This window comes from Pelobates fuscus, chromosome 1 (genome assembly GCF_036172605.1).
Source record: "Pelobates fuscus isolate aPelFus1 chromosome 1, aPelFus1.pri, whole genome shotgun sequence".
Lineage (NCBI taxonomy): Eukaryota > Metazoa > Chordata > Amphibia > Anura > Pelobatidae > Pelobates > Pelobates fuscus.
In genome coordinates this window covers 467,885,793-467,907,267 of record NC_086317.1, presented here as the reverse complement: position 1 = coordinate 467,907,267, position 21,475 = coordinate 467,885,793, and the positions used below count along the sequence as shown (strand labels likewise).

At 35.9% G+C, this 21,475-nt stretch overlaps 1 protein-coding gene across 6 annotated transcripts in view; it reads left to right on the top strand.

Moving 5' to 3' along the window:
* DLG2 (discs large MAGUK scaffold protein 2) overlaps positions 1 to 21,180 on the top strand; it is a 1,308,393-nt gene extending 1,287,213 nt beyond the window's left edge. For all 6 annotated transcript variants that reach the window (XM_063431313.1, XM_063431306.1, XM_063431329.1 and 3 more), the window contains 6 exons: positions 12,207 to 12,257; positions 13,555 to 13,656; positions 14,744 to 14,916; positions 16,489 to 16,598; positions 18,997 to 19,088; positions 19,372 to 21,180. In XM_063431313.1, coding sequence (XP_063287383.1) covers positions 12,207 to 12,257; positions 13,555 to 13,656; positions 14,744 to 14,916; positions 16,489 to 16,598; positions 18,997 to 19,088; positions 19,372 to 19,478 — 635 coding nt within the window. In that variant the 3' untranslated portion in view covers positions 19,479 to 21,180. The remainder of the gene's footprint in view (positions 1 to 12,206; positions 12,258 to 13,554; positions 13,657 to 14,743; positions 14,917 to 16,488; positions 16,599 to 18,996; positions 19,089 to 19,371) is intronic.
* Positions 21,181 to 21,475: the final 295 nt, after the last annotated feature.

Here is a 21,475-nt window from a genome sequence, read left to right as displayed (position 1 = left end):
ATGTATTCTGTTTTTCTTCTATATATCCATGAGACATTCTACTGCCACAAGGACTCACAACTTCCTAAAAAGTGCACACCTTACTGCTTTGTATGCCTTATCAACATATTCAAGCGTACTACACTATCAGCTGCTGTATTTTTTTCTTGTTGTTTTGTATAGCCACTTAAGAAAACCTAGGTGCTACGCCTATTCTTCTGTTTTATTTGTCTTTTTTTTTCATTGGATACGATAGATTCCAGATCCTGATTTGAAGCTACTTTATTGAACTACACCAGTAATATACAAAGGCTGAATTTCCCTTCTACTTTTATCTGACATTATATATGAACAATTTATGTGCTAACAAATGCCAACTAGCAATTTGCCAATTACATTCAAATTTGGAAAATTAATTTGAGCTCTATGTAGATGATAAAACGTAAAAAAATATGAAAATGTAATTTAAAGTACAGCAATCACTGCTCTGGAAATTATACTTTTGAATAAAACATAAAAAATCTTCTAAAACTTATGTTAAACGTTTTAATGTGATTCTGTGTTTTCTTTATTAAATAAAAATGAAAGATTTAGTAAGTGATTTCTCAATCCAAAAGTCAAATATACATACACAAGGTGGAGTATCTTAATCTGGTCTTTTGTCAATTTATACAATGGGTACATAAGGTGTGTAGTGATTTTATTTATTTTACTTACCTGTTTATTGCACTTTATGGAATTATAAAGCTTTTCGTTCACAAATATTGGTGAATTTGTGACTGAAATCGAGGGAAACCACCATCAATTAATACAGAAGAGGGAATAGGCTTATGTTTTGAGCCTAGTAACTACTGTCTCCTCACTTGTGAGGGCACTATTTATATATTTACAGATCCAAACACTAGTTACAGACGATATTGCACTAGTGTTTTTGTCTTTTTTTCCCTATCTATAGGACTATACACGTTATGTACCCATTGTATAAATTGCCTAAAGACCAGATGTAAGATACTCCACCTTGTGTACGTACATTTGACTTTTGATTTGTTGTTGTGGTTTAACCCCTTAATGACACAACTTCTGGAATAAAAGGGAATCATGGCGGAATATATCCGTCGTCTGTCCTTAAGGGGTTAAAGGGATCCCACACAGGTGTATGAGAATCACTTATTGATTGCTATAACACTGGGATTTTGTACATATATTGATTTCACAATCCAGTTCAGTCCAGGCACAACCAGGGCACAACATGCAAATTGGCAGCAGAACTGAAACAATGATTCTAGTTTGTCTTCTTCCTCTCACAATGTTTAGTGGCAAAAAAGAGTAACTTTTAAAATAATGACTGACAGGGAACAAAGATGGAGATGCAGGGTTGAGTTGTAAAATCTAACGCTGAACTTAAATCTTCACATCTCACAAAAAGCACATTTTATATATATATATATATATATATATACGGGGGTCTAATAAATAGATTATTAAAACCAATTGGAAGTGAGTATAAAGTGCAGGTTATGACACTAGTGGACAAATCCACAAATTGCCCTAACAGGATACTAATGTCGATAGATTTAATTTAGTAATACAATTTAATAGGCAGACATAATCCCATGCAAATTACATTATTTGTAGAATAGCAAACAAAACATAAAAATGACCACATACAAATCAAATGTGACAAACAAGGAACATAAACTAAAGCCTATTGCAATGGTCTTCTCTGCTTCTTACCTGTTGCTCATAGTGTGGGGTTGAGAGACACGATTTTCATTTAATTGAACTTTGAAGCAGTCAGAATGGCAGTCAGATTTATACTTGATTCAAGAAGCTATTACTTCACAATTTATAAATGATATCCTTGACTATTGTGTTTTTTGCAAGTATGCAAATCTAAATATTTTTTTCCATTCTCAGTTCATTTTTTCAGTGAACCTTTGTTCATGTGTTTTGTTTGTGAACTGAAGTAGATTTTGTAGCATCATCATTTTTTGGAACCTTCGATTTTGCATTTTAACACCATCACACTGCTATTCAATTCTCAAGCCTTTTAAACATACACGGACTATTCGTTGTTGATAATTTAATTGGCGAAGACTCGAAGGCTAGTATTTTAATTGTTAGATGCACTTGATCGAGGAGGTTTCCGCAAGCAAGGAACAGCAATAAATCGAATTTCCACAGTCACAAATGTAAATCTAAAATCTATCTGACTCTGTAATAATGCGATAAACAGTGTTTTTGCTCAGAATATGCCCTTGTTTGGTAGAATCTCTTTGATGCATTATTCCTATTAAGTTCCTAATAATGTTTCTGAAAAGCGAGGATTCTATTTCCATTAGAGAGTTTTAGCAATTTGATGCTATTTGCAATATAAAATATACTCAGTGGTTTTTTTTCTTCTTTTTCCAGTGAGCCCTTATTATAAAATGACCACATAAATGGCGACGAAGATATGGCACTTGTCATCTTTCATTGTCTAACTAAATTTGCTGAAGTGCAGGCTGTCCGTAATTTGCACAAAGTACAATGCCAAGTGAATTATGCATTTTCCAATATGCTGCCTCGTCACATTGCCTCTCATAGAAAAACAGAATAGAATTATGTTATTAGCATACTGAATAGTCACAGAAAGAAATAATCAAAATATATACGGAGATTTCGACAAAACCAGGACCATCTCTGCAAATTAGGTTTCTATGGAACCCATCAACCTGTCAGCCTGGTTTATGTGACATTTTATAAATATATTTTGGTTTTGTAATGCATTTGAACATCCTTACTTGGGCCAACATGAGCTGTCTTAAATAAGGATGTAGGCCTAATTCTCAGTAGGTGGAATATATTACAATGGGGCTATTCTTAAGCATTTGTTATGAATGATTGGATAATAATGACTCTGTTTTGTCCAAGATAACTTATTACAGCTAGAATTTATAAAACATATGGTGAATGGATTGGGTGCTAAGCATGGTTCAATCTTACTCTATTTAAAATTCTTTATTGAACTTTTATTGGATAGATTACATGTATTTTCCAACCTACTGAAGAAAGGAAATAATATTAGTTGTTTGATTTTCCAAGATATATTAAAATTATTCCATGATGGATTCTCACCTGAAAGCCAACTTAAACAGTCACATTTCCTGAAAGGTTTGATAGTTGTGAAGTTATATTACCTTCTTACCTTGGAGATAGCATTCTACATGAATAAACCTCTGACCTCGTAATATATTACTCTAGGTACAGAAGAGATTACCTGCCCAAGGTGAAACAAATGAAAACTGTGACTTCTCGTCTACAGCAGTTCAAACAAACCACTTGTTTTTGTTGAGGGGATTTATGTTTTTTTTTTTTTTTTTTTCATTTCTTATTTTGAAACATATGAACATTTGAAAATTTTAACAAAAGTTAGAAAGTGAGTATTTTATAACATACTCCACAATTCTCATCGGGAGAAGTAACAGTTTTATTCAGGCATTAAGAATAAATCCGTTGTCAAACACAGAAGTACCAACATTTTCCAAATTTATCGTTGATGGTTTCATAAATCTGCTACTTCATGAAAAAATGCACACAAAAATCCCACAAGTTGGTATTTTGTAGCAATCTTTATTGTCCACGATGCTCCTGATTTTTTTTAAAAAAAAAACAACCTCATGCTAACCAGGAGAAATCGCCAACTAGCTCCCTTCCTCCACACCAACTCAACTGCATTAGGACACCAAAACATTCTATGAGGTAACCGTCATATTAAAGTGAAGGGTGCAGTGAGGTGTCTCTACACTGAACCTCTGTTAAACAGAGGATTCTACACATAGACTCTTACTTTCTTCGACCGTGTGAATGTAAACTCTGGAGAGGAGCTAAACCCTTCTAGTTCAGTGCTATATAGTGATTAGCTGGCTTTACAGACAGCCAATCACAATTAAGGGGGGAGAGGGGTTAGATGGACATTAAAAGTTCTTGTCTTTCACTAAATCTTTGTTTTGATAACATTTAGCTTCACTGAATTCGGGGTTGGTCCTTCGTTTTTCATTTTTAGCAGGTTTTGTTTTATAGCAGGAATATTTTCAACATACAAATTGTTCAAATAATTGCTGAATATTTTACTAAAAAACTTAAAAGCTTCCTTAGAGAGTACAAAAAGGTTTGCAATTGTTTGCGAGTTCAGAAAGGTTTGCGCACTAAGAACGTGTTTGATGAGAAATAGATCATTTTCTAATAGCAAAGTTCGTATAATTCAGCATCAACAATGCAGGCAGGTTATTAGCGAGGAAAGTGGTGTCAGCAAGTCGTTTAGACCTAATATGTGAAAGATTTAAAATACGACCTAATAGAAGATGGGTTTTGTGTTTCTGCTACTTTGCTCCTAAGGATTTTTGGCACGAGTACTTTACAATTTAATATGAAGCCTTTAACATCGTGCTCTGCTCAGGAGGTGATTTATAAATGGACTGCAGGCAATCAATAATGAAATCTTAAACAAGAGCCCTGTTTATAAATCTCCTGAGAACGTAATTAGGAAAAAAATAAAAATATAGAAATACCTTCCTAATTTATCTTCAATATTTCTTCTTAACTCTCTCTCTCTTCTCCTCCTAGTCCTACTCTTCTCTCCCTCTTTCACTCAATCTTCACAATTGCCCCTTGGGTACCCAGTGTACCGAACGGCTCAATTCTAAGCTTTATACGAATCTTCAAAATATTACAGTTATTGTCTTGTTGAGGGATTTCTCTGTCAGAAGTAATTGCGTTGCTTTGTTCTTTTAATATTTGTGTTCCTTTGAATGAATACACCATTTGTACTCATTGTTTTACATTATCTGAAGACTTACAGACGTTAATTGGAGAAATGGAAACTTAGGTCAGCATAAGAATAAAAAAATGTACACAGGCACTCCAGATTTAAGTGAATTACTCTTTTTGTAATGCACTAACATAAAAATATGTGTCGACAAAACTTTGTATCAAGATCTGATAAATGCATTTTAAATGGTTTTTTTTTCTTCAAAGCTACAGTTCTGCGGCTAGTCCAGACAATGAGTTGTATTACCTCTCTCTCTATATAGTAGTCAGTTTGCCATCCTATAGTTTAATATTTCTCGAATATGTTTGATTTACTCTCAACGATGGAATAAATAGAATTTATTTGGTATGTATTTATTCCATATTGCGTTTTAGAAGTACCAAAAATAAAAATGAAACACCCTCTAATAGTAGTGGAAAAACCACACATTGAGGGGTATAAAAATTAAACTCACCCCTTAAACTCTAGAAATAAATTTAAATAAAACTGGACTCCTCCAGGTCCTCAAAGCAAATAGAATACCAAAGTATCTACAATTAAACCATAGAGACAAGCAGAAAAAATAATAGGCTAGTAATGTAAGTACACCATAAAATAAGGATGACACAAATGCAATCACAAAGATAACTGTTTGACTGAAGGCACACCACTTCAACCTTAGGACCAAACGTCTTGTCTTCAGCACAATAATAGGACATGTAGAAAAAAAAGAAATAATCATAGTGCAGAGTTTCTGAGTGAAATACCAAACTTCAATACTTATAGGAAAAAAGAAACATTCAGGCACATCAATATGAAGATCGGAATCATAGGAAGATGAAGTCCTAGTGAGTCTTCAGAAACCCCGAAAAGGCTTCTTTCTAGACCAAGTGCAGATAAATACATAAAATAAATACACATTAAAAAAATTACAGAAACTTACACAAAAAGTCCAACCCTGCTTTTATTTTGTTTAACTGCAGATATTGTGGATTTTTTTGTTTTAGAAGTACTTAGGAGGTTGACTCTGCCCTTTCGAAGTGTTTGAAAGGCAGCTGGGATTAGTATATAGATATTATGGTAGAATTGTGATGCAGTGATCCAAGCAGATAGTGACTTTTTTTGATGGACGTGATCATGTCTCTGTTTACTCAAGGTTAATTTTCTTCTGATTAAAAAAATAAAAAACATGATTTAAGAAGGAGGGATTATATTGTGCAGTAGTTTAAATTAGTAAGAGTTCTTTCTGGAACTAGGAAAAAAACATTCGTCAAATGAGAATGTTTAAAATTTATTAAAATAAAGTTTCTAACACATCACCAACAATTAAGTGTGACTATAAAGATATTGTTACAAATATCAAAAGAAGGGCATACTATTATTCTATGCTATAAATAGCTCATATTGGCCAGAGGAAATATATCACAATAACTAATAGAAGGACAAGGACATCACTAGAGTCAGACTATGCTTAGCTCCTGAAGCCGTGTTTTACATGCAAAGAATCTGAGAGCTAATCAGAACTCTGTAGCCATATAACAGGGGGTCATATATAATTTGTGTTATATATTGAGGAACAGAGTTACTGAATATTCACTAGATAATCTGAGTATAAAAATATGTCATTGCATTTCTCTAAACTAGTTCTTAGGACATAATAAATTAAGTCAATGTGTTCTGTACAATTATAATCAATCTAAATAAATTAAATATGTTGCATTAACATCACAAATTTTATGCAGTTCGATCAGGGTAGATGAAACAGGAGGCATGCACTAACCAAGAACAATCGGAAATATCATAATAATAAGGAAAATTGGGAGTGAACATTAAGTTCTGCAACTGTCATTAGTCTAATACTAGCCTTACCTTTTTGTGTCTTTTTACCCCACTCCCTCTAGCATGTAAGCTCATTGAGCAGGGCCCTCAACCCCTCTGTTCCTGTGTGTCCAACTTGTCAGGTTACAATTACATGTCTGTTCGTCCACCCATTGTAAAGCGCTGCGGAATTTGATGGTGCTATATAAATAATAACATAATAATAATAATAATAATAATAAGTTGCAGTAATGGTATTTCTGTCTTTTATGGGCTTAAGCTGAAAATAAATAAATATATAAATAAGGATATATAAAATGACGAACAAATGAAAAATAGTATATTCTCGAGAATATCCTGTTAAAAAAAAGCACATTACTGTAAAGTTTCAGGTTGATATAAGCCAAATATTTTATATTTTATATATGTATTTATCCAAGAATAATATTTACTACTGGAGCAAAACATACATATATAGTAATAACTATATTTAATATCTGTCAATTTTAGTTTATTTTTGTTTTTAGAACAAGCTTTCCATACTGGTCTTTAATTTAAAAGGGTTGTATAGTATGAATAACATGGCTTTAGAAAATAAATAAAAACAGCAATGAAAAAAAAAAGAACAAAAATAATAGTTTCAGTAAAGCATTATGGGTATATTTAGATTTTTCTAGGTTTAACTACGATAGTTATATTTCCCAGTGTTCAATATGTACTAGGGTCTTGCTATTAATCGGAGTAATGGGGGACAAAAGGTGGATACAAATGATCTCCTTAAAATGAACGGAGGTCAGATTAAAGAAGGTTGTGATTGGTTGACTGGTGTTTTAGAATTAAAATCAGCCACGGCCAATGTCCATAAAATACATGGATGGATTTTAATATGATCCAACAACGCGCCTATTCTGCAATCTGCAATTGTAGAGAGAAAGAAGAAATATAGAACAGCCAATGTAGTATTATAAATGTCTCAGATGGTGCAATGTATAACAGGTTCCCAAAGACCTATTGGAGCTGAGTACTATGCATCCCTCATGACCCTACCCTGTGCCTTGTGAGGCTGTTGGGAAGCAATGCTTGTGCCTGTTGGATGCTGAGCAATGAAGGGAGGCCAACGTCCCTAATAGCACAGAGTTCCTGCTATCTACATGCTCTATGTAACCACCAAGGTATGTACACCCATCCTCTCCCCATTTGAGAAAGGTTTGATTGCCACCGGTAGGGGTGAGCGGATCTATTAAGTGTATTGTGTATAGTGACCCAGGCCTTATAGTTACAACCTTAACTAATGGAATGTAAAATGGTAGCTATTATGAGTCTAAACAGTTAGCTGGCCATTAGATACTCTGAAGCCATTTGCATGTCGGCTTGGCCTGGCATTAATACGTCATTAAGATTTAATTTATAAGTGTGTTTTAGTCAGCACACTCTCTTACAAAATAACAACATAAAACACAACTGGCAAATGTTTTTTTTCTAATTTCCAAAATCCACGAAGGGGACTCCACCCTGCACCCTGTGGTACCTCGTGGACTGGGGAGGCTTGAGGACGGCTCAGATTGAGAGTGGAAATGTTACCATTCCTCTCTAAATGATGTTTGCATTTTTTTGGATGCATTCTACATGTGCCTGGGCATTTTTATAGATTAAATTATTTGTGCAAAGCCCCTCCATTATTAATATTTTAGTTTTCAGTTGATTTATTCTCTGTAGAGGCGATCAGTGATTACTTGAACAGACAGAATACAAATTAACAACACCCCATACTTAGCAAAGGCCATAGGCTGGCTGGATTTCTATAACCTACTTTTAAAACTTGTTTTGTTTTTTTTTGGGGGGGGGGTTGTTTTTTAATTCTTTATTTTTGTTGTGCATAGGAGATTACAACATTGCTTGTATAGCCACAACAGCCCTCACAAGCGCGATGTTCATGAAGTGATAAACATATGTGGCATAAAAAGAACTTGCACATTTTTTAGTAATTAGACGTTTCATAGAATTGCGAACGAGTGTAGCGTGAGAATAGTGAAGGTAGTTAAACATAAGCGTAATATCGAATAGAATTTTAGCAAGTATGTGCCATGAGGAACAGTGCACTTTATATGCTAGTGTGATAGAGTAGTATCTTACCGGCACATTTTTAATAAGGACGGGTGTTCCAGACAAAGTTAGACTATAGTAGTGTTTTGGGTTATGCAGGAGCGTACGGTAAGTGCCTTAGAATTAATGCTTGATAGGTCACGTCATGGTGAGGTAACCAGGTCTTAGACATTTAATCAACAAAAAATAAACCTTAAACTGATAACGTAAATGCAAATAGAGCCTAACATGCAATGCTATTATTTATGTTAAATACAGTGTTAAAGGGAAACTCCAGTGCCAGAAAAACGATCTGTTTTTCTGGCACTGGAGGGTCCCTCTCCCTCCCACCCACCAATCCCCGGTTACTGAAGGGGTGAAAACCCCTTCAGTCACTTACCTGGGACAGCGGCGATGTCCCTCGCCGCTGTCTCCTCCTCCGCGACGCTCCTCCTTGTGATCTCGCCCACCGGCTGAGGAGACCTAATGCGCATGCGCGGAAATGCCGCGCATGCTCATTACGTCTCCCCATAGGAAAGCATTGAAAAATCATTTCAATGCTTTCCTATGGGGTTTTGAGCGATGCTGGAGGTCCTCAGCGTGAGGACGTCCAGTGACGCTCTAGCACAGGTTTCCTGTGCTAGAACTCAGGAAGTGACCTCTAGTGGCTGTCTAGTAGACAGCCACTAGAGGTGGAGTTAACCCTGCAATGTAATTATTGCAGTTTATGAAAAACTGCAATAATTACACTTGCAGGGTTAAGGGTAGTGGGAGTTGGCACCCAGACCACTCCAATGGGCAGAAGTGGTCTGGGTGCCTGGAGTGTCCTTTTAAGACAATAGCGAGCCGTTAGCGGCTGTGAATGACATGCTGAAATTCTTAAATGTACCGCTGGGTAAGGAGGCAGGGAAGTTGAGACAAGCGAAATTTTAACATAACTTAAGCGGCCACAGGTCGTATTATGTGTAGCAACATCTCACAACGTGTGGTAAGACAAGTGGTAAAGGTTGTAACATGCTAGACTTCCTATTGAGCCTGTTAAGTGCTGTGCAACAGTGGAATTCTAAGTATTAGACATATCTAGGCTCTAGGTTGCTCCCTTTACTGAATTAGGTACTATAAGCGTGTAAAGTCAGTATGCAAAATCAACAGTGATAGAATTTAACTGACCACCTTATATACAGTCACAACTGCTCCCTTATCGCTGGAAGGAGCTGTCAAGGGCTCTGCCTGTTTCTGTCAGCTGATGCCACACATAGTCCAGAATCGGTAAGGCAGCTTGGTACCGAGCTCCTCTTCCCTCCCTACTCTCTTCTGGGTTCTCTCCCCAATGGGTCGTGGATGAGCTCTCCGCCATTTTCGTCCCCCGGAGTTCAGCCTTGCTGTATCCCGATCAGCGTCGCCGCAGGCTTTGTGGGTGGCAGTGTGCAGGTTGGTACTGTGCTGGTCCACGGTTTCTGGAACCGCTGAGTGTTGTTTTTTATTATTCTTATTAGTAGTAGTATAATTATAATTAGAGTGCAGAAATATCCCAGAGCTCTGTCTAATCAGCATACAAAATGAACAAATAAAATTCAGATTCTTATTGAAATTAACCTACAATCTAGTGGGAGTGTGTTCTAAGCACACAAGAGGATAGCAAAACATGCCCAGAGGGGAAGAGAAATTGCTAGGTGTATCATCTACATCTTGCTAAACAAATGTGTATAATTTGAAAAATCTGTGCAGTAGTTGCAGAGTAAAAGGTGCGATATGGTGAAATTAGTATTTAAATACTCTGAAAATGAATAAACTCTTCTAAACAAAGTTTTTCAGAGATATTATTAAATATGAAAAGTTTGATCGGGTGATGGTAATGCATTCTGTATGATGTAGTTGTGGAGAAGAATGAGGTCCTGTAGTGTAACTGAGAATTGAAAGTACCGGTACGAATAAAGAAATTATAGTCACTCGTGGAATGGGATGCCTAAGAACAGGTGTACTTGTGAGTGAGGTATAATATGTAGTTTGATTTTAGGTCCTAAGAACAAAAATAATGTATGCTACTAATGAGCACTGGTTAGTGAAAATAAATAACTATAGAACATGTGTAATTCAAGTAAATATACTGTATATAATATTATGGGAATGTGAAATTTATATTAGCATGATGCCTATACAACTATGGGGAGAAGCTTACTCTTGTCATTGATTTACAATTTTCTTAATTTGCATGTTATCAAGACAAGAACATTGTGTATCACTGAGTAAAAGATTTAGCAAGAGTGCCATTTGCATATGACAATATTCAGGTAACACTAACTCCAGTGCCAATGGTGAAGCTTCCTCAGGCTGAAATCAGAAATAAACCCCCACCATCTCTCTATCCTTCCGAGATCCCACTATAAATTTCAACTTCAGAAAAGAGATCAAATAAATTGCCAGCTGGGTTGTGTAGATATATACAAACACGTGTCACATTGCGTGGATCACTCAGCGCTATTAGTTACAAGTGGTCCACTCTAAGGATTTAATATTGTTGTTAGCGAGGGAAGAGAAGTGGACAAAGAAAGTACTATACTAGAGGTTTGAATTACAAAGTCAAAGGCCATTTGTTTTGTGTCTGTTTTATGCCCGCACCCTTATTTTGCTATAGTGTGTTTATTCATTCTAATTCAGTATGGATCAGTATTTTTTTTTGTAACATGGTAAATTTTTGTATCCTGCTGTTGGAAGAGTCCAGTATTCACTTTGTCAATATCAGATCCCCAGTTTATAGATAATAGTATTGAGTTGAAATCATCGATAATCCACAAACCCAAACTTTGGATTTTGACTTGAGTAAATAGCCATGACTGTTTCTTTGTATGGTAAAGTAAAACAAGGCTAAATTATTTAAATATGGTCATATTACATTAATATTCTAGTGACTATAAATGTTTTCAATAGGTTTTACTACAGCTTTTTAGCTGCCAATCCATGTGCTGGATAAGTATACCAGCTAAACCATTTTCAAACACACCACCTTGTTTTAATTTTTGTCTTTCGAAAACCTTCAAACTATCAGTGGATTACTGTACTGTAGATATCTTACGGCTGACTGGAATTCCAATGCATGCAATTAAAGATTGAATTTCATTCCTTTTTAAAATTCTGAGCATTACATAAAAGTAAAATATAATGCAGTTTCAAATCCTTGTCTTACCAGTGTAAGGCAGTAAGATCTTGCACTTTTATTTCTTTCTTTTTTTTGTGTGTGTTCTGTTCTTTGGTCGTACAACTGTGTTTTATTTCTTGCAAATAAAATAAATGAGGAAAAACTCATGCTAGTTTCTTTTTATTTGACTGAGTCGTCATGCTGTGAGAGATTGCCAACAGTGTGAAGTTTGATTCTTATGGAACAAGACAGACGAAAATGATAACATCTCACTTTTAAACTATTCCCACTTTCATTAATTTATTGTTTGTGTTCAGTAAACCCTCTTTGTTCACCGTAAGATGAATTGACACAGTACGTTACGAGATCACTTAAATTCGTTTCTTTGTTTTCTTTTGCAAGGAGGTCAAGAAGACTGCATTTTGTCATATGAACCTGTCACAAGACAAGAAAGTGAGTTTTTATTGATTATATCATAAAATGTATAACCCTTTTCCAATCATTTTCATCTTTTTGTCCAACAAATATCCCCAACAGAAATCTTTTCTTTTCAATACCACCAGGACCCGATATAATGCAAACAAAGTACCTCCAACCTTCTTCTTTTTTTATAGGAAACATGTGTCGAAAATTGAAACAGCTTAAATGTATACGATAGCAGAATTTCAGTTCTAAAAATTACTTATTGATGGAATTATTTGAATTTTTGTATGAATTGTATGAATTCTTGTATAAGTTTGTAAGTATGATCAATTGAATTGTTACATAAGTTAAATGAGTGGTAGTTTATAAAATGTACATTTAATCACAAAGAGAAGATTAAAGACATAATTAATCCAAGTTTATTTCAATTTAACTATACAATAGTACTGAAACAGACACTTATAAAGCACTCCCATTGGGGATTTGACAGCAGTATATTTAGGATAGGAATCTCATATAGGACCACAAAATATATATTTTTGATTATAAAACATAAACGATTGGCAGACATGTTTTAATAGTACTTCTCCATGTGCAGACAATGACTCATTACATCAGTGATGGCTTAGGTTGGCACTCTAGAAATTTTGTGGACTACACTTCCCATAATTCCTGACTATCCTGGAATGTACGTCTCATAAATCTATGGTGCCAGACAGAGGCATAACTGTGAAAATTGCCCTGGGGCCTCTACATCTCCCCATGCATCTCATCCCCCCAACCCCTCCATGTGTCTCATTCCTGACCCCCAGTTCTGACCTCCAGTCCATGCGTCCCATTCCCTCTCCCCGAGCTTCTTCATGTGTCCCATTCCTTCGCCCCAGCCCCCAGGTGGCCTATATATAATCATAATCATAATGGTCTAGTTAACTTTAAAAAAGGTAATGTTAATGTTTAGGATATATACAAAACCAAAACTATAAAACAAATTTAAAATAATTGTGATTATTTATGCATAACATAAATTAAAAATAAATATGTACAAATGTATTATATATTAGGTCAAAATGTATATTTAAATACACTAGATACCCATTATAAATATCTAACGTGAACATTAATTTAGACTTAGGCAATAATTAATCCAAAGGATGAAAAAATAAATAATCCAATAATATTTGCTGCTGAAAGAACGGAGAAAAACTAAGTATTACAAATTTCCATAAAATTTAATTTTTTTAGGAAACAAGTGTTAAAAATGTACATAAAATGTTTTTTTTATTAGGAAACAGGTGTGTCATGTTAATTATTTTTGTTTCTTGTTTAGTAAATTATACCAGGCCTGTCATTATTCTGGGTCCTATGAAAGATCGAGTCAATGATGACCTGATTTCTGAATTCCCTGATAAGTTTGGCTCTTGCGTTCCACGTAAGTAGAGTATAACATTATACATATCTCCCAATTTCCATTTTATAACATATTGAAAAAAATAAATTGACTACCACAATACTGGGGAAGGATTTGTGTAACTTCTATTTGTTTGCAAAATAGTGTACATGAATATATAAAAAAAGAAAGGTGTGTTGCTACCTGCAAAGGCAAACTTGTGCGAATGTTGTTACCAGGCTCTGCGTCATGTGAGTGTTCCTAGCTGTTTGAGTTATACCTCACGTGTGGACATTGTACCGTCTGCACTAGGTTTTGTCTATTTTATTTTTTTGCATATGCTGCTCTCCTGTCTATGTATCACTGTTATTAAAGGGTAAGATACCCCATTTTAGTGCTCCATTTTCTTTCGGTGTTTTTAATTTATATGTGCATTATTTGTTTTATTTTGGAGGTCTACTATTTGCCCATCCTTGCAGGGTTGTATTTATGAGCAGTGTTTAAACATTTGAATGTAAGCATGTTTTTGTATGGTGTGTGTGTGTTGTATTTGTATGTACTGTTGCCATTAGAATGCAGTGGTGTACTTCTATGTGAATGCAGGGGTGTGTTTGTGTGTAATGTTTGTGTTTGATTGCAAGGGTGTGTTTGCAGGTAATGTTAGCATTTGAGTGCTAGGATGCATGCACATATACATATACATCGCCACATACATACATACTTATACAGCTACACATACACATTAACATACACAGATATGCACACTGACAAATTTGCACACACACATACACATGCACATACATTTACATACACTGAAACAAAACACACTGACACAAAGATATACAAATGTAAACACGGAAAGATGCACACATACATGCCATATTTTTTATATTTGTAGTAACCCTCTTGTTAATATACCTTTCATGTACAAAAGTGTGGCTTCCTTGGGGTTCAGCTGCTAGCTGAGTCTGATAGGAGTGTGGGATTGGTAGGAGTTCCTCCTGTGCGTCTCTCTTTGGATGGGCACTCTAATTATATCTTAACTTTAATATCTATTTGAGCTACTTATACGAACAAAAGTCTTGTTCAGTAAGTATTTATTAACACTGATTGTGTGTTTTGCATAAAGATACTACAAGACCAAAGCGAGACTATGAGGTTGATGGGCGAGATTATCATTTTGTCATCTCAAGAGAACAGATGGAAAAAGACATTCAAGAACACAAGTTCATAGAGGCTGGACAATACAATGATAACTTATATGGAACTAGTGTACAATCAGTAAAATTTGTGGCAGAAAGGGTAGGTTGATTTGAATTATTATACTTACAGAACTTTTTATCAAGAAAAAGCATTGATTCAGTAAAATACATCTGGGGAAGGCAATATCAGCCTGTATAAATGTATATACAGTACATTTTGTGTCAATGTACAATCAAATTGTTTATAATAATTTATATACGTTATTTTTTTTTTAACATCTATGTGTACTAAAATGAAAATACAGGCATGTATTATAATTGCTCTTACCATTTCAGAGGGCGTACAGAAAAGGATAATATAGGACCTTTTTTAAAGTAAAATTACTGTTTGCCCTATCATGCTACCTATGTATCCTATATTTGAAATAAATTACCGTATTTATCGGCGTATAAAACGCCCCGGCGTATAACACGCACCTCATTTTAAGAAGGAAATTTCCCCCCCTCCCATAGTATTCTCCCCCCCTCCCATAGTGATCCCCCACCCTCATCCCATAGTGTTCCCTTTCCATAGTATTCTCCCCCCCTCCCATAGTATTTTCCACCCCCTCCCATAGTGTTCCCCCCCTCATCCCATAGTGTTCTCCCCCCCTCCCCTTGTCCCATAATGCACTTTCCCTCCCCTTGTCCCATAATTACTTACCTGTCTTGAAGCGTGGGCCGGCTTCACAGTGCGCACCGCGGTACAGGAACTTAAATTTCAGGTTCCGGTTTCCGGCGGGACTGAAAGGAAGTGTGCACACTGAGTGCGCACTTCCTTTCAGTCCCGCCGGAAACCGGAACCTGAAATTGAAGTTCCAGTACCTCGGTGCGCGCTGAACACCGCTCCATAAAACGCACAGACATTTCCCCTCACTTTTGAGGGGAAAAAAAGTGCATCTTATGGAGCGAAAAATATGTATATCGGCGTATAACACGCACACATCATTTGCCCCCTATTTTCAGGGAGAAAAAGTGCGTGTTATGCGCCAATAAATACGGTATTTTTTTTTTTTTTTAAATGTTTCCCCTTAGTGACAGAGATTCTAAATAAGATTACCAGTGCCTATTATGTCTTTTTGTACATTAATGTTATACGCAAATTAACGGTGCTTTATTTTTGGTGTGGTGATTTTAGAAAGGGTTCTGAAGCATTAAATGAGCAGTTGTGAGGAATTGGTAGAATGACTGGAATGGTGAATGGGAACGTTCAGTTGGTTGACAAGCATTATAACTCTAAGAATTATGATCCTAATGATTTTTTAAAGTTTTTTTTTGTTTGTTTGTTTGCTTGTTTATTTAAAAAAAAAAAAGTATGTGAAATATAAGTTGCTTTTTCACTGAATTTTATTTTAACCTCTTGGTTACCTGTTACACTACTATGAATGTTAATTGAAACATTAGCGCTCTCATCTCGCTACACTTAAGAATCTCTAACGAACTGGATGATATTGCATCGACCATTTATTGTTATTATTATCGAGCCAACACCTGCAATGTACTGTCTTGAGATGTACTGTCTTGCTATTTAATGTCTTGCTTTCTAATCTGTTAGTAACATACTATTATAAAAAAAGTTGGTTTTTTACTGAATTTACAAATAAACTAAATCATGTTAATTTGTTCCTAACAGGGTAAACACTGTATATTAGACGTTTCAGGAAATGCCATCAAAAGATTACAAGTAGCACAACTTTATCCTATAGCTATCTTCATAAAACCCAAGTCTGTGGAGTCTTTAATGTGAGTATAGAATGTTGCAAATCGGACATCTCATTCCATGTGCCATTGAGTGGGTTATTCAATAACTGTAGAGCCTGGTCAAAAAACAGGGTTGCATTGTTTTTTGTTTTGGTTTTTTTTAGGAGGAAAATATCACATTTCATTCTTACAAAATGGATAAAATAAATAAAAATGTAACTCGGTGACAGCATCTATATTCTAGGACAGAGCACCAGAATAACAATCTAGGCATTTTCCAGTTCCTGCTCAAAGGCATACTGACCAAACCTTGAACATCAGTGAACCTGAAGGACTGGAAATCACTGATCTTAGACATACTTGAAATTCAGAAAATTCAAACATACAGGGCTATTTATCTATTTATTATAGAAATGTACAGTATGATAGAAGACAAAACCCCATTCTGTACTATTCCTTGACTCAACATAAATTTAACAGTTTAATCAATGTTGCACTAACTCCTAGTATTTTGTGAATATATAACTTTATAAATATGAAAATGCATTTAGAGAAGTACAGGGTTATTCTCTAAAGTGAGAATTCTAAGGGAATTTCACATTTAAAACCAGAGTAGCCAAACTGAAAAACTAAATTTTTTTTGTTCAGCTATTGTGACCTAAATTTAAAATTAACTTTGAATTCACCTTAAATTTTCACCTCAACTGCCCACTCCAGATGGCTACTAGAGGTGCTTCCTAGGGCAGTGCTGCACACTGTGCATTACTGGTATTCAGTGTCTCCACCCTCTGCATGGAGACACTGAGCTTTCCTCATAGAGATGCATTGATTCAATTCTATGAGGAGATGCTGATTGGCCAGAGCTGTGTTTGACTTGTGCTGATTCTGCCCTTGATCTGCCTCCTTATCAGTCTCAGTCAATCCAAGGTTTTCCTTTGCATTTGGGGCAATCAGCATAGATAATTCACACATAGCAAAGAAAAAATGAAACAATGTTTCTATTTTTCCTCCTCATTTGCAACGTTAGCCCTGGCTTTAGGTTATCCGCATTGGGTTGAGATGTAATTTGCTAAATCTTTAATGTAAATTAAAAATTAACTGGAGCTTCTAATAAAAAAAAGATTAGCACAAGTTATAGGTGATTTTCATTATTTTATTCGATGGTGTAAATTCTGAAAATGTGCCAGTTACTTTTTATGGTGTTTATTATAGAGTCCTGATACGTAGACTATTATAAAGTAATACTGTTATATCCAACTATATTATAGTATATTCATAATTACCGTATATATTCGAGTATAAGCCGACCCGAATATAAGTCGAGGCCCCTAATTTTACCCCCAAAAAACTGGGAAAACTTATTGACTCGAGTATAAGACTAGGGTGGGAAATGCAGCAGCTACTGGTAAATTTCTAAATAAAAATTATATTCCCCCACAATTATATTAATTTAATATTTATTTTGTGTATATAATGAATGCAGTGTGTGTATATAATGCAGTGTGTGTGTATGAATGCAGTGTGTGTAGTGTGCGTGTATATAATGCAGTGTGTGTGTGTATGAATGCAGTGTGTTTAGTGTGTGTGTATGAATGCAGTGTGTGTGTGTATGAGTGCAGTGTGTGTGTATGATACGGAGTGTGTTTGTGTATGTCATGCAGAGTGTGTAACCTTGGTGGGGGGCTATTTTATTGCCTGGTGGTCCAGTGGCATTAGCTGTGTAGGAGGGGGGCTGGCAGCAAGCTGTAACTTGCCTTTCCTGCAGCTCCTGTCAGCTCCCATCTCCTGCGTTCCGGTCAGCTCCCCTGTCAGCTCCCACTGTAAGTCTCGCGGCCTGAGTGGGTAACCCGTGGCAACGCTCTGATGCCGCGGCTCTCGCGAGACTTACATTGGGGAGCTGACCGGATCTGCAGGAAAGGTAAGTTACAGCTCGCTGCCTGCCCCCAACAGGACCGCCGGGCTTGTAATGAGCCCGGCGGTCCTGGTCTGTATTATGGCAATGTAAGTTGCCATAATACAGACAGTGACTCGAGTATAAGACGTGTGCCGAAAAACGTGCCGAAAAACTCGGCTTATACTCGAGCATATACGGTATATATTGAGCGAATAATGTATTACAGTATTCACTCAATGTAAACTTTTAAATTGTGGCATTTTTTCCGAGTGTTAAAGTAAGAAATAATGAAGTACCTACAGGATGGGAAACAAATAGACATCTGACATCTAAGAGAAATTGTGTTTCAGTGTTGCTTAGAAAAACTGGTGGAAGCGCTCGTTCCCATTTGTCTAGATTTACTGGAACTATGCACAAAAATGTAAATACATCAAAATGGCAATTAGCTAATCCCAGAATAGCCGAACTCACATCGTGATTACCGTACTCTGTTGGTATTTTTGAAAGGATTAATTAAATGAAAATATTGACTAATCTTTCCTTTAGGGAAATAAGCAAACGCCTCACGGAAGAACAAGCAAAGAAAACCTTTGATCGAGCACTCAAACTAGAACAAGAATTTGGTGAATTTTTTACAGGTAAAATTTTATTTCATATTTTTATGATAATGATATGGTATAGTAATGGTAATATTACATTTACTGTACTATAAGTATATTATTAATAGAAGAAAAAAGCTTGTTATGAAAATGCTTTGCCATATGTACCTATCTTAATACCTTCTTTATCTGTAGAAGGGATATTGTATATTTTAGTATTATATGTTCTTAAACCAATGAATAATTATAAGTTGGTTTCATGAACATTTGTTGACGTCAAGCATGTTGTTCAAAATTGTAACACATTTCCTAATTGTTTCAGCTATTGTTCAAGGTGACACCTTGGAGGATATATATAATTCTTGCAAACTGGTAATTGAGGACCAATCTGGACCTTTCATCTGGATTCCTTCAAAGGAGAAGTTATAACTTAGCTACAAACTATAGGAAAATAGAATCCTGAAGAAGGTTCCAAGATGGCTCTAACATATGATTCGGAAGCTTTTTTTTATGTTTTGTTGTAATTATGTTCCCTGGGTCTGTGACTTTTTAATGAATGTAGAACAGACTGTGTGTAAGAGATGGCAGAACTATCTGAAAATAAAATGGCACATGGACACCACCCATTGCAATGTTGAAGGGGCCAGCAATGCATGGGAAGCAAATACTAACTGACCTCCTTTAACATCAGCTCTACTTAAACTAAAAAGAAAAACAAACTCAACATCCCATAGCTCTGCACTTGAAGCTCCAGGTCTTTGTTATATACTCTTGGCATGGAATGTCAGCTATGATGATGTACCACCAGAATGCAATGGGCCGAATGTTCTGTTGTGTTTGCTGAGCTCAAAGTGTTGGTTGCACAAAAATATATATGTATATCTTATTCCAGCCTTGTTAAGCTTTTCCTTATCAAAAACAATCATCGGTATGTTTTTCATCATAACATAATTGAAAATTGTTTTATATTTGTTTTTCAAAGTACACATAAAATTTAGATCTTCTATATAAGCAGCAAACATCAACAAAGACTCATCCGGTTATAGACCTTATCATCATCAGTCAAGATAAAACGAGCTACAGGTATACCAAACAAGAAGAAAAGAGAGCATGTTTAGTATAAAATCACCATTTGCAAAAGATGTTTCTTGTCAACGTCTTTGTGTTCAATGTCATTCATTTGTCTTTGATGACAAAAACATTTGTTCTGTTACAATGAATGAAGATACAATGAAAATTATTTTATTTTCTGTAACAAGTATATCTGCAGGATACATGTGTCTTTAAGAGGCATTTATCAACAACAACAAAGAAATCATACACTTGTCAGTTTATTTTGAAACTTTAGGCTTTCTCAGTAAACACTGGATAAATATGGTTCTATCATATTAAACACAATTTCACTTAATTAAACATAAAAATATTAAAGGGACACTCAAGGTATGTTAAGTTCAGTGTGGATTGCAGTTGCAGTTATTTAGGTTATATAAGTCTTTTTTTTATTTAAATATTCTCAAGGGTTTTTATAATATTATTAAAGGATCACTATAGTGTCAGGAAAACAAAAAAGGGTTTTCCTGACACTATAGTGCCTGAGGGTGCCCCCACCCTCAGGGACCCCTCCCGTGGCGCTGAAGGGGTTAAAACCCCTTCAGCAGCTTACCTTATTCCAGCGCCGGGCTGTCTCGGCGCTGGTGACCTCTCCTCCCCCGCCGACGTCAGCTCCCTCTGCCGACGTTATCGGAGCTTCCTATGGACGCTCTGCGCGGTGGAGGCATAATATGCCTACAGCGTCACAGATGCGCCTCTAGTGGCTGTCCAGAAGACAGCCACTAGAGGCTGGCTTAACCCCAAATGTAAACATAGCAATTTCTCTGAAACTGCTATGTTTGCATCTGAAGGGTTAAAACCTGAGGGACATTGCACCCAGACCACTTCAATGAGCTGAAGTGGTCTGGGTGACTATAGTGTCCCTTTAATATCTCCACTTTGAGCAGTAGAAGCTGACAATCAGCCTACATTCTCAAAACCACCATTATTCCAATCTTCATTCAGCACTGCTATTCAAAGTTAAGTGAGCCCCATCCTTCTCTGGGCAAAGCTCACTGCAGTAACTGCATGGTTTGGGGACTTTTAACCCCTTAAGGACCAAACTTCTGGAATAAAAGGGAATCATGACATGTCACACATGTCATGTGTCCTTAAGGGGTTAAACATGCGAACATTTTAAATGTTAGTATGTTAGTATTTTTATTTTAAATTAATCGTTCTGACATATGTTTTAAAGCATTTCATATGCAATGCGTTAAACAACGAATAGGTCAAATCCCACCTTGAGTGTCCCATTATTGTTTGTAGGACCCAAAGAAAGATCCCACGAGTCTTCAGCTGAACGCACACACTTCTTTTCAGTTAGGATTTTTCAT